The 25,936-nt window shown below is 41.5% G+C and overlaps 1 protein-coding gene across 1 annotated transcript in view; it reads right to left on the reverse strand.

Moving 5' to 3' along the window:
* Positions 1-932: 932 nt before the first annotated feature.
* MBLAC2 (metallo-beta-lactamase domain containing 2) overlaps positions 933-25,936 on the reverse strand; it is a 244,475-nt gene continuing 219,471 nt past the window's right edge. Inside the window, exon 2 of the mRNA XM_044064178.1 lies at positions 933-3,217. Coding sequence (XP_043920113.1) covers positions 2,829-3,217 — 389 coding nt within the window. The 3' untranslated portion in view covers positions 933-2,828. The remainder of the gene's footprint in view (positions 3,218-25,936) is intronic.

Raw genomic sequence — 25,936 nt, forward strand, 5'->3', positions numbered from 1 at the left:
ATGTGTGCTGATGAGGGATACATTTAAAAACTGCACTCAGTTTTAGATCTGTTTTTACCTTTATCCAGAATTCAAAGTTAAGAGTTATGTGCTTAGCATCTCCCTCAATCGCTGTCTTACTGTCCTGCTGGCTGAATCTCTGTCTCACACACACATTACTTTATTTATTTTACATTCTCCAAACAGCAAAGCCACATTCAGCGAGCATAAAAAATAGTGTACTTCTCCCCCCCATGAAGCAGCAGGCTTATTTTCTCCTGAGCAATATATTTGTACATTGATACCCTGTAAGAGAATGTTCATTGTCCAATAGATTATTAGTGTACAATTCGGCTATCATCCAAGTTTTAGTGATTTTATTTTCAGTATGAAAAACATCATCAAAATTCACTTCAGTTTTTTCCAGTAGGTAAATAACCTCCCCAAAAGAAAAGTAATTCCAAGATGAGACAAAATTTGTAGATGATATACCATTTAGTGGTGCAGAGCTGAAGGGGCAAACAATCTTTATATACATTTAAGATTCTTGAAGGCCCACAGACTGCAAACTTAACAAATCTAGGAGTCTTTGAGCTACAGTCAACAGACACTGATAAAAACATACTGGGAAATAGCCATAATGCCTAAGAAAGCAAGTTGTGAATGTTTGGCACCCACAGCATCTTGAAGAAATATCAACCACTGTGCCCTGTAGAACTCGGTTCATGAGCTTTAAAACAAAGAAAATGCATTTCAAAACCACAGCAAATGGAAAGACATCTGTGTTAACATTTTTATAAAGGTGTGAGGGCAGTCTACAAAGTAAACAGAAATGAAACTAAAAGGCCATGCCTTCAAAGCACTTCAACCACTCATGCATAGCCGGCCTTATAAAATTCTACTTCAGTACTTTGACGAAGTTTTTAATCCCTTAACTTAAATTCAAACATGAAAACAAGGCTAAATATTTTTATTCAAATGCAGATGTAATGCTTTGTACCACAAGATACACTTTAAAGATAAATTAGAAATATACTAAAGTCTTTCAACAATAAAAATCAGCTATTTGTTTACAGTGCAATATTTTACAATCCTTTAAAATACTTTAATATAAATACAGTGCACATTCATATTTTCTTTAAACAATAATGGCAAACATAAGTTTTTATCATAACTGATAGCGGTAAAAGTTCCATATAATTTCTGATATATTTCAGGAGCTTATACAGTACATCTTTTAAACAGTAGCTAGTATTATATCTTAACAGCAGCAAGGCCAAACTGTAAATACAAATTAAATCAGAATGCAATTTTCATCTAAACATATGCAATAATTTTTACTATAGTATACAACTGAATTCAGTTAATGGATAGAACAACTGTATATCTCATCCTTCAAGAAATGTGAAAACAGCAACTTAAAGTTTGTGTACAACCAAGTTTACAATAATAAGTACATTCTTCAGAAAAGAGATACAATGACAATGTGCACTGGGTAAGGGTGCCCCACTCTCCATGCACATGTCAGTTTTAATGATCCCACCATCATGCCAGAGTTCTTACAAGCACTCAAAAATTAGGACTAAATATGAAAAAAAGATACATTAGAAGGAGAGGCAAAATAACTTTATTCCTTTTACTGCACTCTTTACCACTAACCTGCTTTTTGAAACTACAAAGCAGCTGCTTCATCCGAAACCTGGATTGTGATTTACCCAGCTCCACTTCAGAAGCACCGCAGCACGGTTACTCATTTTATATGATGTTAGGTGTACATGTTACTCACATTTCTTAACATGCCCCCCTCCATGTTGGAATTTGAAATAAATCCATTCTGACTTTCTGTTAGGGTTTATGCTGCAGCAAAGACAGTGTGTGAATACTATGTTGTTAAATCTCCCAACATTTTACTGCAAATATGGAATACTACAATAAAAGCAGCAGTCCAGTGGGTATGTTCTCTAAGACAATTCATAACTGAAATTATTCACTGTCTGTGACTCTTACTAACGTACTTTACCTCTGACTTCAAGTACCCAAATTATCCTTACTAGTAGTATAGTGCATTAGACTGGACATTTGTCAATATACATCCCTTAGGCTTCTTTTTCAGATAACTTGGCTAAAGCACAATTTCAATGTACAAGGACTGGAGAAGTCTTACTGTTTTTCAAAATATGTAACTCTTTCCCAAACACTTAAAAGGCCACATAAGCAACCGCCTTACCCAAGTATGTTCATAACTTTGCCAATGGAGTATCTATATTTTTTTTTACTACTTTTAACAGAGTTTTGTTTGTGGACATTTTAATTCTGAAATAACATCATTTTAATAGTGCAATTTTTTATTGATTAAAAATGTAATTTTTGGTTCCATACCTTGCCTCACTAGGTTTGCTCACACTAGAATTTCATCTTACAGTAAGTAACCATTAAAATGGCAACCCTCATTTACACTGTTCTAAACCAAGTCTTAGTCACTGTGACTTACCTTCTAGTTCATTGCTACGAAGCATAACAATAGCAAAAACAAGCTACATTGTTACTATGAATAAACAATGGTTGTGGAAGAGATCTTCATTTCCTCTGCCAAGCCAAGTTAACTATGTTTTAATGTTATCAATGAGAAGGCAATGGGTATACATATTGAATATACGTAAGAATACAACAGTTCATTTGTTGTACGATTATTTCTTCCATAACACAATGGAAAAGCTTGCTTCCACAGACACACACACCATCAATATATGCGCCAGCACAGCGGTACTCTGTAAACACGTACATTTTTACAAGCAAAATCAATGCTGTTGATTGAGATCAAGATGATTGACAGTATCAGGAAACGGATATCAGGACGTGGTACCCCTAGAATTTGTGGCATGAAGAACTAAACTGGCAAAGGACCTTATAGCACATGTAGACATTCTGTGGCAAACCCCAGAATTGGAAATGTAATTGGACGCCAACCTGTACAGCCTTTCTGCTCCAAATGTGCTAAAGTGCCCAGGAAGCACCTTCTCCACAAGGCCACGATCCACTAATTCTATAAGGCGCTCACATGTCCCTACATAGTCCCCAATGTTGCTATATGGAAGCCAATCAATCATTGATCCATCATACACCGTATCCCCACTGAACAGTATTTTTTTATCCCGATCAAGTAAACAGATGCTTCCTCTTGAATGGCCAGGCATATGCATGACAGTTAGCTGTCTGTCCCCAAGACTCAAGACATCACCTATTGTTTAAAAAAAAAAAAAAAAAAAGAGCAAGACAGAAAACATTTATTGATTATTTGATATATTTTTATATCTGTAATATATGTGAACACAGTATATAAATTAAAATGTTAAGAAAAGAACAATCATCTATCTACACACATTTAAACACATTCATCAATTTCTTGCATTATTAGGTGATACTAGTTATTGGTGGGAGAAAGGGCATCCTGTAGATCAAAAATAAAACTGAACTTACATGGGTCAAGGAAACTGCACATTTACTTCCAGCTCCAATCTCCTCAAAGATGTGAAAGTTATTGGCATTTACCATAATGTTAGATTTCTGGGAAAAGGTCTGCCTGAAGCAACCACACAGGACCGCTGCCCTTGGTATCATACCACCACTACTTTCCCAGGCTGCCAGTTCCACCACCCCCTTCCCTCCTGTCCCCATTGTACTTCCGAACCAAGTGGAACATTTCAATGTATATATGAAACTACACAGCATAAGACAGGGAATATAGACGGAAGGATGATTCCTTCAGACAGTCCCTCTTCTGACAGATCTAAAACAATGGTAAGAACTCATAACATGTGTACCCAATACTGAAGAGGTAATGTCTACAGAAACTCATTGCCGAGAGTCCCCAGCTTACCTTCCAGGGTGTCCACCTTATGGAACATCCACCTTAATTACTGTGGCTCTGAAGAACCACCTGGACCTAGACATTCTGACAAGCTTGCAGCACTTTGTGAGAGTATTGAAGGATGAGCTTGTAGCTGCATACAAGTGGTATGAGTGTACAACACTTCAAACTGCATAAACATTGATGAAAGACACATTGATGCCAGCAGTTTGAAAGTAAACTTATACAAACTAAAAAAAAACTTTGAAAATCAAGTGTTTTTAAGTCTCCCTTTTTGATTGCTAAACCCAAGTTTTAACAGAATTGTCAGACCAAATTAGTCTGAATAGTGATAAAGTTAAGCAGGAGTTTTTGTAAGTTCATCTATAGGGTTAGAGTTAGAGGTATGAGCAAGGTTAGGGTTAGCAGGCATGAATACAGAAGCCAGATGGCCTTTGCCCCACCAACCCACCATACTTCTGCATGCTAGCCCTAACCCTGATACTGCCCCTACACCTAGGCATTAATTTATGAACCCCCCTTCCCTAACAGTAGTGCACAAGATGCTTGAACATGTGCACACCATCAAACAAGCACAGCACTACATCTATCCCTTTACTCTAAACCTAAACAGCAAACATTCACTTACACATTCAAAAACATTTAACACTGTGTCAAAACAAATTGCCGTCAACAAACTCAGTGACACAGAGTAAAATAATCACACACACACACACACACACACACACACACACACACACACACACACACACACACAGGTATCCTCCTACCTGGCCCTTACTATAACCCTAACCCGTGCACAGACACACACACGCAAACATACACACACACACACACACACACACACACACACACACACACACACACACACACACACACACACACACACACACACACACACACACACCAGAAAATCTATCCCCTAACACAGAGACCCACCCCACCTCACTTACCAAACACACAAATCTTTGAATTTCCGTTTTCAGTGTGAACACCGACCAATATACAGACTGGTTGATGTTGGATTCAGCAACACCCTTTTCTGAAAGGGAAGAATTTTCCTTAAGGATTCTTTCTTTATGGAAAGTAAGATAGGGAGATATAGTAGGTCCCTGTAACACAGAAATCCTCTTGGTAGAAACCACAACTATAAAAAAATAACTATCAGGTATGCTGAAGCCGCATGCTCAAAAGGAGGAAGACCAAGTGTTTCTAATGTTATGTTAGTGTCCTATACAGAGATGTTTCCCTGACTGGAGCCTCAGCAGAGAGACAGAGAGAGAGAGAGAGAGACTCCATTAAAGGAGAACCACACCCACAGATTCAAAAAACATGTTTATTTCATCATGGTTTGGCATTTCCTACATTTTAATACCACTTTGGGACTATTTACAGGTTTATAAATATTGATGTTCTGTAGTCCTATCTCACCTTCATTCTTACATATGAGATCGGAGCCGATCCTCGGTACAGACACGGCCCATTTATAAGCTGGAAGACATCTAGTTGGCTTGTGGCTAAGTAGGTATCCCAAGGTGCACCAGTATAATCCCCAGATCTTGTTTTGCCACGTCGACGAGTTCGGATGTGCTTCTCTTTGAAAGGGCTCTGGCTAAGACTTCAAATTTATTAAAAATTTTTGGATAATTTTTCTGTTTTACCTTATAGGTTCATAGGTAGGTACTAGGCTATCGGCCCAAGGGCCTATGCAAGCCTAGCCAACAAGGTTCCCTGGCTTACGCCACCCAAGAAAGTTATTTTCCTGTGCCACTGACGAGCAGAGACACAGAAGTGATCCCCGGGATGTATTTCCTACTTAATATAACATTGTATAGTTATAGTTATATATAGTATAGTGTAGTTGCAGTTAGAATAGTTAGTGTTTACTAGTGCACCGTTTGTGTGCAATTTCTTTAAGTACAGTTGGCCTTTTGGCCGTTTAGTACTTTGTATCGTGTGTGCCAGTTTTTGCTCGTTTAATATACTTGTTCATAATTAGTTTTTAGTAATTGTAGGCGCCTTTTGTGCTCAGTTAAGCTGTGTGTGTTGTTAAATGGTTATAGGTCATAACTTTTTGCAGATTTCCGCTTGCTAATATATTTAGTGTTGCAAACAGAACGAGGTTCTGTTTATTTTGTGTAGTAATTTCTACATTTGTGACTTTATTCCTGTTGAGTGTATGCGGCTCTTTCAGACATTTTCTGTCCCCCCAGGTCTGTTTTAGTTAGAAGACCTAGTTTTCCCTCTTTCTTCCTGCCCGGGCTAGGCCCGTTTAAGTTAGAGGATCTAGTCCTTATGGTGTATATTTACTGTTCCTGTAGGGCTAGACCCATTTAAGTTAGAGGACCTAGTCCTCCCTTTCTTGTTCGGTGTGTGTGTGTGAATTCAGCTTCTGTGAGAATGTCTAAGGAAAGCAAGAACCATAAGCCATCTGGCTTCAAAAAATGCATAAAATGCTCACAGAAGATGTCTATAATGGATGGCCACAGTAACTGAGTTTACTGTCTTGAGGCCATCCACTTACAGGAAACTTGCTTATTTTGGCACTCTTTTAGTGCTAGAGTGTTGCAAGAAAGGAAAAATAAGCTTATTCTAAAAAGTCTCCTAAAACCTTCTTTTGAGGAAGATCTGGCTAGCTCTTCCTCCTCTGCCAGATCTCAGGGATCTAAAAAGGAAAAGCCTAAGTCCTCTAAGAGGCCCTTATGGCACCGGCTGATGTCTTGGAGCCTCCTCTTAAAATTACTAAACCTGACAAATTTACTGTCTCTTCAGCTCCACAGAGTTCAGAGCCGATTGAGAGTTGTACTGCTGTGATTACAGGGTCAGCGCCAAGTAGCTCGGAGCCAACCGCTGAGAGTATTCAACAGATCCGGTCTTTGGAACCATTACCGGTTTCCCCTACATTGAAATCACCAATACTGCAGAGATCCCGTTCTCCTACTCTGTCCTCCAGGTCTTCCAGGAGTTTATCAGAAGAAGATGTGGAGAGGGTAGTGCTGAGAATTTTGAAGTCGTCTGCCTTACCGAAATTGTTGTTGGTTCCGACTCAGTCAGTTCCGGAGTCACTTGAGTCCGTTATGCCCCCTTTGGTAATTCCTCCTCTGAGCCATGCTGGCATTTTGGAGCCGGAGTGTTTGGTACCGCTAGTGGAACCATCGGTTCCAGCTCCCCCCTGTGGTTGTTTCAGAACAGAGTCCTGCTCTAATACTCTTGGTGCCGTCCGTGGTGTCTAGGAGCCGAAGCAACCCGGTTGGCCCCGACAGGGATGCCAGGAACCGAACCTCTTTGTTTCCGAGCCTCCCTCTTGGCACGTCGGCGAGGGTGAGTTCGGATCTTACGTCTATCTCGGAGCCAATGGCATCCTCGGCCTCTTTGGAGCCGAGGAGGTTTTTGGAGCTGGAGAGGTCGGCATTCGAGATGATGAGGAGTGCGCTGTCCCGATCGTCAGCTCCTACCAGGGGTACCGACACTCTTCTCCCAAGGACACCTACTTCTGTCTCAGCTCCTACTCCCTCCTTGGACAGCAGAGACCCACAGCCTCAGGAGCCACCGGCTGGTGGCCCACACTCTTCCAAGACCTCCCCGGAATATCCTTCGGAGGAACCCCCACAGAAGAGAACATGTAAGAGGAAGCAATGTAGACTCCCAGGATGTCTCTGACCTCCGACACTGACCTCGAGGAGTCAAAAGGGTCCCCCAAGTCATCCTCTGATGATATCTCCTTCGTAGACATCCTGTAAATCCTTAAGCAGAGGTGCGGCTGGCCCACTGTCACCCCTTCTGATGAGGAGTCAGTGTTCCTGAAGGCTTTCGGGTCTCAACCTTCAGCCTCTTGGGTGTCTCCACCTTTTGACGAACTGATGGAGCTAGTTATTCGGAAGGTGTGGGATACTCCTGATGCCGTGGAGCCAGTCCCCAGGAGACCATATAAGTTTCTTTCTGCACCCAGAGAAAAGGAATTTTTATCTAAAGGTGTTCCCGTAGATGCCATGGTGGTGGCGGTAGCCACTAAGAAAGAGCTAGCGGAGACTTCTTCTTCTGTTCATCCACCGAATAAGGAGTCTCGAACGATGGACAGATACGGGAAGCGCATCTTCTCTTCAGCGGCATTTACTCTTAGATCGCTGAACCACCTTAAACACTTCACAAGGCTTCCGAGAGATCTCCTTAAGGAGTTAGGAGATTCTCTACAAGGTACATGTACTGAAGGAGTCCCTAAAAAGGTGTCTGCCCAGTTGTCCACCTTGAACTTTATTGTCAACTCATCCATGAGGCATATTTTGTATGCAGCCGATGGAGCGAGTAGAGCAGCGAGTTCAGGAATTTCCTTACGACGTCATTCCTGGATGCGTTTGTGTAATTTTGCGGAACCGTTCAAGTTTACCTTTACCAATGCCCCCTTCGACGGTTCCTCATTGTTTGGACACAAGGTAAAGGACACACTCACCCAGTGCGAGCAAGAAGGGAAAACACTCTCTGCTGTGGGAGTACGTTTTACTCTCCCCTCTAGACCATACCCTAAGGGTCAGAGGGGTGGTATAATGTGGGTCAAGAAGTCCCAGAGGTTTTTCCAAGATGCACAGAGTGACTCCTCCTTCAGAGGCAGAGGAGGAGGAAAAAATGGTAGACATCGCCCTAGAGGCAGGGGCAGACCACAAAACCAAGGAGGCCACGATTCGTTTCGGGGGCGGCCTTACCAGCGCTCCCGATGTGGGGCCTGACTGTGCTTCTCTGGAGCCGGTCGGGGGTCACATTTATTTGTATCCAGAAGCCTGGCTAAATATCACTCAAGACAAATGGGTACAAAGAATTATTATCAGAGGTTATGTCATACCCTTTTCTCTTCCACCTTATGTTCCCAAGAGGATCCCGGATGTTCCACCCAATCACAGGGATCAGGCAACTGTGGAGATCAACAAGTTGCTAACAAAAAGAGTCATCCAAACCATCCCAGCATACCAAATCGGATCCGGAATTTACTCCAGATTCTTTTTAGTGCCAAAACATACAGGGGACTGGACCTCAGCAGACTGAACAAATCAGTGAAGAAGGACAAGTTCCAGATGGTGACACCGCAGTCTATTTATTTATTTTTTATTTTACATTTGTTGACCGGGCTAGTCTAACTGGATATATGTCCATTTTCAGTAGAGGCCCGGGGAGAAAAGCTCCACATAAGCAAAATTTACAACTTCAGGCACAGATAAATAATTCTGTAACAACTTAAGATACAGTACTATTTTGAGCTGAAGAATACACATTTTATATAGACAAATATTATTATTAAAGGAGCAGAGGATAAGAAAAGTACAGTTTTGTACCTACCATAAATGTAGATGTCCGATAGGCATGCATCTGCAGTCCTTACAAATGGGTTGTCCTGTCGTCAGGCAGCCCTTCAGTCGGCCGGATTCCAAAGTCTGGGTCTGGCCTCGGCTGATGTCGCACTTCACCCGACGTCATAGCTGCAGTTATTCGGGTATAAAGGTATCAGCCGATGCCATCTTCCTCAGTGTTTCTTGCCCCAGATGCCAGGTGCCCTCTAGGAAGGCTAAATTTGGATAATTGCAAAAGTTTCCAAATAATAGAGAGCAAATAAAAATAAACATGTATATACATATATACAAACAAATACACCATAATAGATTCCCCCAGCTAGCTAGAAGATGGGTAAATACCCTAGGAGTACCTCAGAGGGGAAGGAGGGTGGGTAATCCTGACTGCAGATGCATGCCTATCGGACATCTACATTTATGGTAGGTACAAAACTGTACTATGTCCTTCAAGGATGCATCTGCAGTCCTTACAAATGGGTAGAATACCATAGCCAAACTGGGGGAGGAGGAGTAATAAGATTATGGTGTAGTTAAGATCCCTTGCAAAACAGCAGTGGCAAAACCTGCTCGGGATCTGGAGTACAAGGGTAAATTATAATGCTTGGCAAATGTATGCACGGAGCTCCAAGTAGCAGCCTCTAAAATGTCTTTGGTAGCCACTCCTCGTAAAAAAGCTGTGGTAGTGGCTGTAGCCCTTGTAGAGTGAGGTCTGATGTTTTCTGGAGTTTTCTTCCCATGGTAAGAGTAACAAAATCTAATGCAATTTCCTATCCTCTTAGAGATTGTCTGTTTTGAAATTGCTTTTCCTTCCATTCCTGTTGCATATGCTACCAGTAGCTGGTCAGATTTTCTATTGCTCTTGGTTCTGTCCAGGTAGTAACGTAATTGTCTATGCACATCCAAGGTATGCAACAGTCTTTCTCCCCTGTTCTGTGGGTTGGGGAAGAATGTAGGTAGGTGGATAGCCTGGTTTAAAGATACCCTGGAGACCACCTTTGGCATAAAAGTAGGATTAGTTCTCATGGACACTCTATCTTGATGGAAGATCAGGAAGGGTTGTACTGCCATTAATGCCTGTAGTTCAGAAACCCTTCTTGCTGAAGTGATTGCAAGCAGGAAAGCAGTTTTCCATGATAAGTACTGTAATTCTGCTGTTGCTGCTGGCTCGAAAGGAGGGAGTGTCAACTTTTCTAGCACAAAGTTCAAGTCCCATGCTGGCAATGGTGGCTTTCTAGGTGGTTTTACATTTTTAATTCCTCTCAGAAACTGCCTGAGCAGAGAATGAGAGAAGACTGGAGGATCCAAGTTGTATTCTGCTGAAATAGCTGATGCATGAATCTTAATGGAAGAATAGGACAGGCCATTGTGGAAGAGCTCTGCCAAGTATTCCAGGATGTTAGCTATGTTTACCAGTGACACATTTTCTCCTTTTGTAGTACTCCAAATGAGATACCTTTTCCATTTTGCTGAATAATTTTTTTTTGTTGAGGGTCTGCGAGCCTCCAAGATAATGTCTTTAACCCTTTGAGATAAAACTGGATTATTTGGTCTTATGCAATGTTCCAGGCAGTCAGCTGCAGTGTTTTCAGGTTTGGATGCAGGGTTTTGAAGTTGTTCTGTGTTATCAGTAAGGGAACTAGGGGCAGAGGCCATATTTGTTCCCAAGACATACTCCTCAGTAATGGGTACCAATGTTGCCTTGGCCAGTCTGGAGCTATCAGGATGATCCTTGGATGGTCTTCTTTGATCTTCAATAGCACCTTGTGCATCAAAGGAAGAGGTGGGAATGCATATGCTGTCAGGTTTTTCCAACTGAAAGATAGGGAGTCCACTTTCCAAGCAAGCGGGTGGTACGTCCTCGTGCAGAATTTCTTCAGTTGGTGATTGTGTGGGGATGCAAATAAGTCTATTTCTGGTAGTCCCCATTTCCCTGTAATGGTTTTGAAGATGTCCGGATGCAGCATCCATTCGTGGGCATCCGTGGTAGTTCTGCTTAGGATGTCTGCTAGTATATTTTCTTTTCCTGGCACAAAAATTGCTTGTAACTGAATGTTGAAACTCAGGGCCACATTCCAGAGGTCCATTGCCATCCGGCATAGAGGGTATGAATGTGTGCCTCCCTGTTTGTTGATGTACCACATAACTGTGGTGTTGTCCGTCCTTATCAACAGATGACCCTGTCGAAGAAATGGTCTGAATGTCTGAATTGCCAGTTTTACTGCCAGCATTTCCTTTTGATTTATGTGTAGGTGCAGCTGGTCTTGAGTCCATAAGCCTTGTATGCACTTGTCCAGCATGTGCGCCCCCCAACCGAGGTCTGAGGCGTCCGTTGTGATGGTCTGGCTTGGTTGAGTGCTGTGGAAGGGCAGTCCTTTGTTTGATTGACAGGCCTGAGCCCACCATTGGAATTCCTGCTTCAGGCATGGAATTATTGGAATTTGAGTTTCTAGGTTGTGCTTGTGCTGAGACCATAAATTCCTTAGGTACCACTGTAACTTTCTCATATGTAGTCTGGCATGTGGAATCAATATTATGCAGGATGCCATGTAACCCAGGGCTTGCAGGACTTTTCTTGCTGTTAGCTGGTTCTGCTTTGTTAATGCCATGAAGTAGAGAGGGAGTTGCTCCTGTTTTTCTACTGTTAGGAATGCCATTTGTTTTGATGTGTCCAGCTCTGCACCCAAGAAGGTTATCCTTTGGGATGGTATCAGCCTTGACTTTTTTATACTGACTGTGTATCCCAGGGCTTGCAGTAGATGAATGACCCTTTTCAAGTCTTTTGTTAACTTGTTTTTGTTGTCCGCTTGTAGCAGGCAGTCATACAGGTAAGGGTAGATTTGAATTCCCTGAAGCCTGCAATGAGCAATTACTGATGCCAGGCATTTCGTGAACACTCTGGGCGCAGTAGATAAGCCAAAGGGCAATGCTGGGAATTGATAATGCTCTGATCCTGCAAGAAATCTGAGGTATCTTCTGCAATTTGGTCGTATGGGGACGTGCAGGTATGCCTCCTTGAGATCTAGAGTTACCAGCCAAGACTCCTTGCCCAACATGGGAAGAAGTTGCTGTAGGGTCAGCATTTTGAATTTTGGGACAATGAGGTATGTGTTTAAAGCGGACAGGTCGAGAATAGGTCTCCATTGGTTTTCTTTTCTTGGTACCAGGAAGAGTCTGGAGTAAAATCCTTGCCCTTGTTCCATAGATGGTACCTTTTTTACAGCTCTCATCCTTAGTAAGTGAGTTATTTGTTTTAGAGCTTCTGCCTTTTGATTTGGAGGTAGGTTTGGCATTTCTCTCTTCCTTGGTAGAGTATGGAAGTGAAACCTGTAACCTTGGTGTATTGTCTGTAAAATCCATTTGTCTCTTGTGATGTAATGCCAATTTACTGTAAATAAGGCTAGCTTCCCGCCTAAGGGTGCTTCTAGTTGTTCCCTGGTAGGCGATGCCAGAGCCAAGTCACTGTGATTGTCCTGTTGTAGTGGTGGTGGCTGGATCTGTGGCTGTACCTCGCTGGTTGTTAGCCTGCCACTGGCGTCCCCTGTAGGCACCTCTGGATTGACCCCTGCCTCTTGAGCACCTATTCCTGCCTCTCTGAGCTCTGGAGGTGTCTGGAAAGGACCAATTCTTGGAAGGCCATTCCTGCTAAACCTTGGAGGTTGGACCTGCAAGAAATCCTTGACTGTCTGGACAGATTTCGCTTTCTCCTCCACCTTCTTCAGCACCTGCTCTTCAGGGGAGCCAAACAAATTGAGCTTATCCATGGGAGCATCTAGGAGCTTTGATTTAACATGGTCTGGCAATGACTGCTCTTTTAACCATGCATGTCTTCTGATCACTGTACCAGTCATGGCTGATCTAAAGGAAGCCTCCAGTGCATCATAGCCGCATTTTAAGGAATAATTACTGACCTGCTGAATGTTATGTACCATTTCCTGAACAGATTTTTTGTCTAATGGTTCATCCAAGGACAGCTTTTTAGTTAACTGGTCTAACATAAATTCTTGATACTGAATCATGTGGAATTGACAGTTCAAGGCCCTAGCTGAAAGAGTAGCAGAAGTGTAAACTTTTTTACCCCATCTCTCTAAGGCCCTAGATTCCCTTTCAGAGGGGAGGGGGTTTTTGGCTGAGGTAGCTGCTACAGCCTTAGGTCCCTGGGAGATAGTTTCGGGATCTGCAAATGGAGCCTTATACAAATGATAATGTGTGTCCGGAACCCTGTAGTACCTATCGGGCTTAGCAGGGGCGGAGGAAGAATCAGGAGCAGTACAAGCATCATTAAATGCATCATCCACAACAGTAAGTACTGGAGGAATGGCTAAAGGCCTATGCTGTGGCAAATGCAGAAAGGTTCTAAGCCTTTTCCTAGAGTCTGAAAAATCCTGGCCCTGCCATTGAAATTGTTCCCTCATAGCATGCAAGGTTTCCCCAAAAGAAAATTCCTCAGGCGGAGAGGCAGAAGGAATGGACTCTTCAGCATCAGAGTCTTCATATGGAGAAAAAGGGCCCTCTGGAGGGTTAGAATTATCTGATTCATCAGAGGAGTCATCTGTAGAAACTGGCTCAGGAGGCTCTACTCTAGGCCTCTTCTCTGGAGGTGGGTGAGAGGCCCTGTCTGGGTGAGGTTGGGATCCCCGGATCAAAGAAATGAGATCCTCTGCTAGACTAAGCATTTGTGAACTAGAGCTAGGCCTGTGAGAGGGGGTCTTAGCATGCACAGTTTTAGTTGATTTTGCTGCTTTAGCACTGGCAAAGGCCTTAATCGACATGGTTGCAGGTGGCCTAGCAGCTCCACGTGCAGGGGTAGAAATATCCAAAGGGATAGTATCAGATAAATCCTGAGAACCTGCAAGAGCGGGTGGGATTTCAGTAGCAGATTCTACCATGCTGGATGAGGCCTCGGCAGGAGGTAAGCTTTCGGCCGAAGGAAGAACCATAGACTCGGTTTCAGCCGAAACCGAGACATTTGCAGTTGGCTTAACCGCGGTTTCGGCCGAAACCGCGGACCGCGAGTGTCGGTCCTTTTCCTTGCGCTTTTTAGATATTTGCGTAGTCGGAGTATCCGACGGCATAATGTAAGCAAAAGCGGAGCCGAAAAACTCCTCAGCAAATTCCAACCGACGTCTAAGCGTCCGTCGGTTGAAAGAAGCACAGGCTAGACAAGCTGCTACGTCGTGGTCTGGGCCTAAACAAGGTAAGCGATGCAGTGGAAATCTTTATGAGGTATTTGTTTCCCACACGTTAAACAGTTATTCACTTTTTCTGACATCGACTGAGGCAAGAAAGAGTCCCCAACGGGGTACTTAGCTTTTTAGAAGTCTTCGGTAGTAGTAATCTCTGGTTCTGACCGACCGGCACTTGCGAACAGCTTCTGCTTCGGGCGCCACGCAGCAAGAAAGACTGAAGAAGATGGCGTCGGCTGATACCTTTATACCCGAATAAATGCAGCTATGACGTCGGGTGAAGTGCGACATCAGCCGAGGCCAGACCCAGACTTTGGAATCCGGCCGACCGAAGGGCTGCCTGACGACAGGACAACCCATTTGTAAGGACTGCAGATGCATCCTTGAAGGACATCAGATAGAGCAACAAACTATTTTAAAGTGGCACACAATAAGAAAGAGAGGTGAAGAAAAAAAACACAAATAAATGTAGAAGCTCAAGGAGCAGTATTTAGCAGAGATATACCATTTATCCTATAGCAGCATAGCAACTTAAGGGAAGCATGTAGTAGGAAGTAAAAATAAAGTTTATATGGATGTTTTTATGTGCTAAACAGATTACTGCTGCTTGCTAAGCAAGTACACAATTAGAAAAAGAGTATGTGAGTGCAACTGTTAAAAATACTAAAAAAAAAGTAAAGGTGAGACTACTGTATGAGGCATGGAGAGAGTAGGAATCCAGTTGCAAATGGTAATGTGGGAAGGCTACAGAGAAAGTGGTGGTAAGATTAGTCTGGGTCTATACTCCTGTTATTAGGGAAAGAAAATTGGATGTGCTCAATAGATCTCCAAGACGCTTACTACCACATAAAAATGGACAGGGCGTCGAGGAGTCATTTACGCTTCCGGCTGGGAGTCAGTCATTACCAGTTTCGTGCTCTGCCCTTTGGTCTCACCACAGCCCCCAGGGTGTTCACCAAGTGTATGGTAGTAGTGACAGCTCACCTGAGACATTGAGGATTCCAGGTGTTTCTGTATCTGGATGACTGGCTCTTGACCGCCCCCACCAGGCATCTACTTCTTCAGACCAGGGACGCTACCATACAACTTTGTGCCCAGTTGGGGATTTCTATAAACTGGGAAAAATCTGCCTTAATGCCCTCTCAATCTGTGAATTTTATAGGCACAGAGTCAGACACAGTAAACATGTTGGCTTGTCTTCCTGTAGAATGAGCACAGAATCTGGTTCTTCAAATTCAACATCTTCTTCCCTTACGAAAGGTCAAGGCCAAGTCTATTCTGCAGCTTCTAGGAACCATGGCTTCCACCATTTTACTAGTACCGCTAGCCAGACTACACATGAGGATTCTTCAGTGGCTGCTGTCATCCCAATGGTCCTTTCAGCACCTACCATTATCTCATCACATACTGCTGACAGACTCTTGCAAGAAGGACCTCATTTGGTGGACTCTACCCAATCAGTTAACCACAGGCACTTCATTTGTTTCTCGCCAACCCGTTGCCACTGTGACCATGGATGCCTCACAGATAGGGTGGGGGGGCATTATCTAGGCAGGACTGTTCAAGGCACATGGCAAGATCACGAGGCTCATCTGCATATCAACGTTCTAGAGATGAGGGCAGTGCTCCTGGCGTTGCAAACACTTCACGACCTTCTGCCTCTGGGGACAATTGCGATACAATCAGACAAGTCAGTAGTAGGGTATATCAACAAGCAGGGCGGAATCGGATCATAGGCACTCTGTCGAGAGACCATTTGAGTTTGGAAATGGGCGATATCTTCCCAGCGTTTTCTGGTGGCAACGCACATTCCAGGGACAACCAACGTGATAGATGTCAAGCTCAGCCGGGCAATCTTGATGCCTCATGAGTGGTCTCTGAAACAGGAAATAGCAGAGCAGATTTTCTGCAGATAGGGACAGCCTTGCTGCGATCACTTTGCCAGCCTGATCAATTCCAAATTCAGCAGCTATTTCTCCCTCATCCCCCCTCCGGGGTAGTCACCCAGAGACGCTCTTGTTCACGACTGGCCCTTGAGTCTCCTTTATGCTTTTCCTCCCATTCCTCTCATACCAAAGGTTATTCAGAAATGAAACGACTGGGAAGCAAACCGATCCTCATTTCTCCTTACTGGCTTCATCAGGTATAGTTCCCTTTTCTTGGGCCTCTTCTCCTAGACGATCTTTGGATTCTGGACCCAGTACCAGATCTCTTGACACATGTCAGGCTCACTTCATCCCGCTTTACACACCCTCAATTTGACAGCTTGGCTGCTCCAGTTCTATCCCTAGTCAGGCTTCACGACTTCTCACCCTCTGTGACTCATATACTAACTAATATACTAATGGCCTCTCATAAACCCTCCACTAGGAGACTATACTCTAGCAAATGGAGGAGATTCTCTATCTGGGCTGAGAAAAAGAATGTTGACCCTTATACTGCCTCCATTCCGGTGGTTTTGGAGTAACTGTCTGAGCTTTTCCAACAGGGATCTGCGGCTGCCACTACCAGGGTTCAATTGGCAGCGATTTCTAATTTTCATCTAGGCATACAAGACTCTAATCTCATGTCACACAGGCTGTGCAAAACCTTCCTCAAAGGTGCCACTTTATTAAAACCTCCATTTCAAGAACCTGTTGCTTCATGGGATTTAAATTTTGTGCTATCCAAATTGACGTACCCACCCTTTGAGCCTTCTCTTTCATCGCCTTTGAAATTTTTGTCTTGGAAGACTTTGTTTTTGGTGATTATCACATCTGCCAGATGGGTGTCAAGAGTTGCAAGCATTATCTGTAAACCCCCCTTATCTGATTTTTCACAAAGACAGAGTATCTCTTCGTACTAATCCTTCCTTTGTCCCCAAGGTCTCTTCCCATAACACTTTGAACCAGTCCATAGAACTTCCAGTGTTCTTTCCGAACCAGTCCAGCGCAGCAGAATACAGGTTTCATCAGCTGGGTGTCCATAGGTAATTACATTTTTATTTGCACAGGACAAAGGAATTCAGGAAATCAGATCAATTATTTATTTCCTTTTCCAAATCCAGGTCAGGTTTACCAGTTTCTAAAGTGACCCTCTCAAATTGGATTTCTAGCTGTATAGCCTACATTTACACCTGTGAGGGTAGACCTTTACCTTTCAAAATCAAGGCTCATTCTACTAGATCTCAGTCTACCTCTGCAGCCTTTCAGGCCAGGGGTGCCACTTGATAATATTTGTGCAGCAGCAATTTGGGCTACCCTTCACACATTTATTACTCATTACAAATTGGATCTAACCTCCAGGGATAGAGCATCCTTTGGTTCCACGATACTCAGGAGTATTTTTCCTTGAGCCACCCAAGAATAAGGTGCTAGGGATGCTGTCCCATATGTAAGAATGAAGGTGAGACAGAACATAAAGAAGTTATGTACTCGCCATAATGTTCCATGCTTGTAGTACATCTCGCTCTTCATTCTTACGAACCCACCCTCCTACCCCCATCCTGGAAGTACCTGGAGACAGATAAAAGATTGTTATCTTTCACTGGAGACCTTTTATTATGGGCTTCTTTCTGTACTTTGTTCTTATGTCTATTAGTTTTAGTTAGCAGCAAACAAGGTCTGGGGATTGTACTGGTGCATCACGAGATACTTACCTAGCCACGAGCCAACTAGAGGTCTTCCAGCTTGTAAATAGGCTGAGTCGGAGCAGAGGATCGGCTCTGATCCCATATGTAAGAATGAAGGGCGAGATGGACTACAAACAAGGAATGTTATGGTGAGTACATAACTTCTTTTTATATGTAATTTCTAAGTCTAACCACATGGGGTCTGGCATCTTTTAGTCTGCCTCTAGGTATGCCACAATGCAGTGCTAATCAGTAAAAAGTTACATCACGCAGACCTCTTTCTTCCTAAAGCTCCTGTCACTGCATTGATTTTACATGCATACACATACCTCTCAACCGTACTGAATTTCTCGGTTTTTACTGGTTTTGAGGTCCAAATAAATGGGGTGCCACGATTCCCAAGTGGCACCCCTTAATTTCCGATTTTCCCTGCTTTTTTAAAATTTTCGGCCTTTTGACCTGACGTCATCACGTACACGATGACGTCAGCTCTGAGAATAGCCTGCCAGCCTGTCGGAATTGAGCTGGAGGACTTGTGGCAAGCATTTCTGGCTGGAACTTATATTTGCAAACGAGGGAATTACAAATGGGAAGGGAACTCTCGTGCGATGCTGGCCTGGAAGGGAATATTTACTTATTACTCATGCTGCTCTGCCTGTAATGTTAAAGCTGCAAGTCAGGAAGGAAATAGGGTAAGTGTATTACAAGCTGCCGCCAAGGGAACTGCAAGCTAGACTTAGACTTTGTGTGAATATTTATTTATTGTGCTGCAACTTCAAGCCATTTGTGTTATTTATTACTCGTGCTGCCTCAAGCGATTCATATTTCAGATAAGGCTGTTTGAACTCAGGTTATACTTGTAATCTCTGCCTGCACTTTTGTCTGTAATCAGGGCTCTGTCCTCCTCTCGCCGCTGTCCGACTCTGAAAGTTGACCAAGACGTGTAATGAAGGCGCTTCCCGGGTGCAAACCCGTGTTGTAGCTGTGCCTGATTTTGCAGAATGTACCATATTTTCTTGTTTAGAGATCTGGTTTGTTCATCCTAAAAGGAAATCATTGAAGACTGCAGTAACAAAATAATGACTAAAGTCTGAGTGTCCGCCTCATTGCATGCGAATGCAAACCCCGTTATTCTAGCAATTTTGAAACTACACTGAAACAGTATTTAAAATCTGCTCCCCAGCTCTGAGGTTTTATTCATGATTCTTTTGGCTTTGCCCGCGATTCAGTGATATAGTTTAGTAAAACGGGGCCGGGGCTCTTGAAAATTAAATATTATTAGAGTAAATGTTAATCTATTTGGAATAGATTAGAAGTGTAATAATAAATTAACTCCACCACCAGCATTTACAAGGGAACTGATACCTAGACTTACACTTATGTGAATATTTATTTATTGTGCTGCAAGCCATTCGTTTAAAAGTTCCTTTGTGTGTGTTCATTATTACAAGCCACCGCTACCATTTACAAGGGAACTGCTAGCTAGACATACACTTGTGTGAATATTTTATTGTGCTGTAAGCTGTTCATGTGTGTTATTTACTTATTACTTGTGCCCTTGCTGCCTACAATGTTAAAGCTGCATGTCAGGAAGGAAACAGGATGAGTGTATTACAAGTCGCCACCAAGGGAACTGCTAGCTAGACTTAGATTTGTGTGAATATTTATTTATTGTGCTGCAAGGTGTGTGTGTGTGTGTGTGTGTGTGTGTGTGTGTGTGTGTGTGTGTGTGTGTGTGTGTGTGTATGAAAGCTGAAGTGTGTGTGTGTTTGAGCAATCGGAGAGACAGAGAGAGAGCGAGAGAGACAGAGAGAGTGAGTGAATGCAGGCATGACAGCTGAAGAGTGTGTGTGTGAGCGATTGTAGAGAGAGAGTGACTGAATGCAGGTATGAAAGCTGAAAGTGTGTGTGTGTGTGTGTGTGTGTGTGTGTGTGTGTGTGTGTGTGTGTGTGTGTGTGCGTGTGCAGGCATAACAGCTGAAGTGTGTGTGTAAAATGCCCCAATTAATTATACCTGGTAGCTAGAGTTACTCAGGCTCAAACCCTGTACCTTGAGTACAGATAGCAAGAGCCTGAATTCCCTACCCACCACTTCTGAAAACCATCCAGATTTTTGCCTCGTATTTTTGTTCTGTTCCTCATAAAATTTAGATTTTTCTGGATTTTTATGGCAAATCAGTGAAGGATTGAATTCAATAAATAATGACAGACATTTGAATTTCAGACTTCATATACTTCAGAACATACATGGTAACACAATACCTTTTATTCTAGCAATTTTCTAAGTTTATACGATCAATATTTGAAATTTGTCCCTATTTTGGGGCTGTATTCCCCCAATATTGGCTTTGTCCAGGTTTTTTGTGCTAAGAGGCTGAGAGCTATGGTGAGAACTGAATTCACTAAATGATATTCATTTAAGTTTGTCTTCCTATGTTTCAACAGCTGATTTGGCATAATGGTATGTTTCTCTGACTGTATGCTCCTATTGCAATGTTATTGTTGTTGTGTCTTTCGGATTTTCCTGGTTAGGGGTCGCCACAGTGGAACTCTGGTCCGCTAATGATTGGCAGTAGATTTTTACGTGCTGAGTTGCCAGCCCTGAAGCACAACCTTCAATGAAGGTACGCCCATTCATGCATGCCTCCCACACAGAAGATGCTCTAGCTGAGAATCGAACAGGACAACGTCTTATTGTGAGACGACAACGCTACCGCAGCACCACCACCGCAGTATTATGTTACATTAAAAAATGACAAGCTAGTAATATGCTCCTATTGCAATATTACTAGCTTATCATTTTTTTAATGTAACATAGGCAATTTATTCCTCAAGGACAACAGGCACTTTAGTTGTAGATGAAGCAATGAAATATAAAGCTGTTTACTAGCAGCAACCTCTTCATTCGTTACAGATCTCTTTAATGTGGAATTATTTAGATGACTTACTTCTTCAGAGATTGTGCATATTTACTGATACTGGTGGATTGTAGACGTTTGAGTAAACTTCCATGATGGAAATATTCTGAATTTTGCAGTTTTGCCATCAATGGTTCATGCATTTTGTTTCATTACTGGAAAAATGTTCAAAACAATAAATTTAAAACGCGCTATAACAGGTGTGCTCACTGTGCTGTATTATACAAGGAATATAATTTAATACAGTCAAGAAGGTGTATCAAAGAACACATGTATGTTTCGTGTGCAAGAGGCCTATGCTATGATTTGAAAACAGCCCAAAGGTAATCTTTATCCACCACTGGCCAGATGAATTTTCTTTGAATGTGCATTTCAAGTGCTGTTTCAATGAATGTGAGTTTCAAGGGCAGAGAAGTTTTAATGCTAAGTCTATTTTCATTGTGAGACTGTATTGATTTGTTTAGCAGTTGTCTATTAGTGTTTGTGCTATAAAATGTAAAATAAAAGTTTTAAATGAAATTCAAATAATCATTGTAGAAATAAAGCAGTATGCACATTAGTGTTTATGGTAAATGGGGTGAAATAGACAAGTAAAGGGACAGTGGAATAGCTACAGGGGGACTCTGGAGCCATATTTTGGTGGTCTGTTCTTCAGTTTGTGTTTGAAAGGTGGTATCCCATAATTTCATTGGAGTAGGCGGGGTTACACAATTATCTATGCAAATGTTATGTTAATTAGCATACAGATTTGTACCTATTTTTATGGGCCTTTGTCCAGATTTTTGATGTTTCCAGGTTGAGAGGTATGTGCATACACTGTTGTCTTTCAGCCAGTTAGTTTTAAGTAACATTTCTTACCGTTCAATGACTACTAAACACAAACAGTGCAAATGCCACAGAGCAGACTTTCAAGGTGCTTTTTACTGCTGCTTCTTCTTAGAATGGCTAAACTGCAGTTATTTTGTGAAGCCTGACTTGTACTACTTTGACTCATCTCTCATCCCCTTCACACCTAATTTCCTTAGCTGTCAAAGTGCTAAGGGTAATTTGAGCTGTTACCTGCTGCGAGTGACAGCTCGCAGCAGGAGACTTGACTCATGTACTGTTTCTTTGTTCTAGCCTTTACTTTCTGTGTGGGTAGGAGAAGGACCATGGAGCTGTGATATCACAGCATGAGTGTTTTTTTAGGACGGTCATAGTGAAGTCAGTTTGGGGAGGGAAGTGGCCAGAAAACTACCTGTATTCAGTGGCCTTGATGACATCAATGACTTGGAGACTTTTCCAGGGCGGGACTGAATTTTTGAAAGTGAAACTAACCACAGTACAGTAAGGTACTGTTATAGGGGAGAGAAACAGTCACTTTAAAATTTTTGAAATGCCGTGTTGTTTATTCATAGCAGGAACAATAAATAGGGAGAAAAAGGACAGAGATGTTGAGCATTTAATAGCAGAATCCTGTTGTTCTTTACAGAAAGACTTGCACATCTTAAAATAAGACAAGGACAGGGAATCCTGCCCAAAGTCAAAGAATGATACCATCCAAACATTAAACGGACGAGTAACTGATAACTAAGTCAAAGATCTAATAGACATGCTACAAAACCCAGAGGAATGGATTAAACAAATAATTCAGGTTGTGCTCTTTAACTCAATGTGAAAACTTTTTCCTCCTTATATCTCAGAAGTTGATAAAAATAGCAACTAGCCTGTTGGGAAAGTCAGCAATTAAAGGAACTGGAGAAAAATGCTCTCGGTTACAGAACAAGGAAGTCAGGATAAGACTGTAAGGAACAAGGCTGAAGGGAGGTTAAAGAACTTATGACTGCAAAATGGGGAACAAAGTCTGACTAGGCCAAAAGTTCACAAACACAATTATTTTGACCTTAGAGGTTTCAATTTCTAAATGAACTCTGCCATGAAAGGAAATGCAAGTAAAGGACAGAGAACATCCAGTGGCCAGGATTTCACTAATGAGCCCATATGCCAAGTACAAGGTGGGATAAGAGAAAAAATAACCATGGCATTTGGATTTGGACAGGGATACAGAAAGGAAGCAGACCACAATTTCTCACTTTTGAAAACTCTCCTGCTCACACACACATACTGACAGATCAGTCATAAGACATTAGAAATAAATGGCTTAGTTTGCCTTCTAGAAACCCGGCGGACTAAGGTACAGCACTCCTTATCCTTTGGATAGAATGCTGAAATAAATATTCCATCTGCCTGTGTTGTTGGTAGCTCAGGTGGCTGTAGAAGAGAAAAAGAAAGGGTCTTTATAATGTAATACAATAAATTAGGAACAAAACAAAAGTCCAATAAATAAATAAATAAAACAATTGCAACATTCTTCAATTCTTTAAGAAATCATCATCCATTTGTGCTGTATATAATTTAAAAAAATTTTAACCCTTCTTCACAATTCTTTACTGTATAACACACATCTATCTAAATAATCTATAAAGTCTAAATCCAAATTCTAAATTATTATATTTACTGACCATGTAAATGATCGCAAACTTCATAAATCATATTCTTTAATGAAAAAATAAAAAATAAATCAATTTCCTACTCTGCCAACAGAGCTATGAAATGAGACATCCCTTTAGATTCCAGATATAAATTGCTTCTTTTCTTTTCAACAACCTCTAAAGAGACAAATCATTTCTTATTTTGTTTTATGCTTCATAGTCTTTACTGGAAATATTTTACAAGACTCTCCATAAAAAGAAAAAAAATCCATATTCCAAATTCAAACTATTTTCTCTCTCTCCTGACTAAAAAATCCCATTCTTTACATTATTTTACAAATGCCCCAATTCTCTAGTACATAACATTTTTCAGTTATCGTCTTATACAATGATTCAGTGCCATCTATTTTGTCATCAGGTTCAACTTTTGGGTTATCAGATCCAACCTTGATACTTTTTTAGAAGATTGGATCCAGAGCTCTAACTGCTCCCCTACCCATAATTTCCTCTGGTCCCACATTACCTCAGATCTAGTTTGCCACTTGAACCAGAAAGACGTGGTTTTCAAGAGCTCTGACAGAAAAGATAGAGACTTGCTAATTTATTCAGAAGATATTTAGCTGTTTCAGCCTTTTTCTTCACCACCTCCCCTACACATAACCTTACCCCAGGGAGTTTTTTTTTATGTTTGTCTAGGGTATATTCTGTTGTTGCTTTGTGGGCAGTAACGTTTTCATTGTGGGATGGACTTTTTTCATTACAGTGCTTGTTTGCAGGTTTACTTCAGCATGACAGACAAGGCTGCTGACTAAGAAGTGCTCAGCCTGTGGTTACAAGACTCCTCCACAGGACCCGCACTAGTAGCACACTTAGAAACAGACTATGAGGCATGTGCTTCTTTTGGCCATACAGCTCTGCAAGGACACACAGACAAGTTGGTACTGAAGGGCCTTCTTCCTGCCGAAGCAAGATGTTTGGCTCCTTCAGCCACTGAAGTTTCCCCTTCAACAAAAAAACAGAATAAAGCCAAGTCTACCAAAGAGAAGGAGAACGAAAAAAAAAAGAAAGACAAACCAAGAGACAGATAGACAGGAAGGCAAGAATCTGAAAAAAGGGCAGAAAAACCTAGGAAGCAGTTGCTGAATCCCTCTGAATCTGGAAATCTGGCATGGAAAACTCTGAGATGCTCAGATCCACAATCTCGCTAGATCTGATCTACAACCCATCCTCCTCCTTTACCAGAGCCGGTGAGCTCCTGGCTTCACTCTAATTTTTATAAAAGCACAGATTATCTCCACCACCTTCGGAGGCTTCATTCACATCCCACCACTCATCGAAGAGTCTCCCCAAAGCAGATGTCAACTGGATGACAGGGAAGCTCCTTCAGACACAGATTCAGCTCAAGGTAATCCTGACACCTATCCCCTCAGGGGTTTCAGGCTCAGCCCCTACCTACCTTCCAGCCGTACCTTCTATTCTAGTCTGAATCTTGGCACCAAAGCTCACAGATCTAAGCATTTACACAGGAGCACAGACAAAGATGACTGTCTATTAGACTTAGACTCTTGCCAGATGAACGATCCACCAGAATGCTAAAATAATTAGAAATCCACTTCACAACACGTAAATACGATCAACCACTGAAAAATTTATTTTAAGCAACAGAACGATTCTGCTTTTCGTCAGCGACACTTCGCCAACTTCATCAGAAGTTAGAATTTAAAATAATGCACCACTTCCTAGAGTGATTTAAATACAAAAACATGATGTCAACATTGAAACTTTGCATAACATGAACATTTACAATCACCTTATAAATTAACTTTTATCATTGCCCCTATTATACTTTCACTAAAATGTCTTAAAAATTATAAAAATAATATTTTAATTAAAACAAAAAGTTAACTGACCAGCATTTGTCTAAAAAAGCATTTTAAACATTATAAACAGCTGACACAGTGCAAATATATGCTCATCCAACCATAATGATACCAAAAACTCTGAAGAAATGCTCGAAAAATTATTCAGAAAAATATATATGCATATATACATATATATCCTCCTTACTCGTAGACCATCAACAAGCACTATCTAAAGGCTAACCTTAAGAAATAAAAAATAAAATAAAAAATAAAAATCAATCCAAGCTGACCCACTCACTTAAGTGAATAACTGATCGATACCATCAAAATTTACTAAAAATACTAATAATAAATAATACATAATAATTGTAAATTATTATGGAGGATTACGATTCACATTGCCTGGTAATTACAATTATTATGTATTATTTATTATTAGTATTTTTTAGTTAATTTTGATGGTATCGATCAATTATGTACTTAAGTGAGTGGGTCAGCTTGGATTGATTTTTATTTTTTATTTTATTTTTTATTTCTTAAGGTTAGCCTTTAGATAGTGCTTGTTGATGGTCTACATATATATATATATATATATATATATATATATATGTATATATATATATATATATATATATATATATATATATATATATATATATATACATATACATATTTTTTCAGAATATTTTTTCGAGTATTTCTTCAGAGT

The sequence above is a fragment of the Protopterus annectens genome, chromosome 2.part2 (genome assembly GCF_019279795.1).
Source record: "Protopterus annectens isolate FY-2018-M chromosome 2.part2, PAN1.0, whole genome shotgun sequence".
Taxonomy (NCBI): domain Eukaryota; kingdom Metazoa; phylum Chordata; order Ceratodontiformes; family Protopteridae; genus Protopterus; species Protopterus annectens.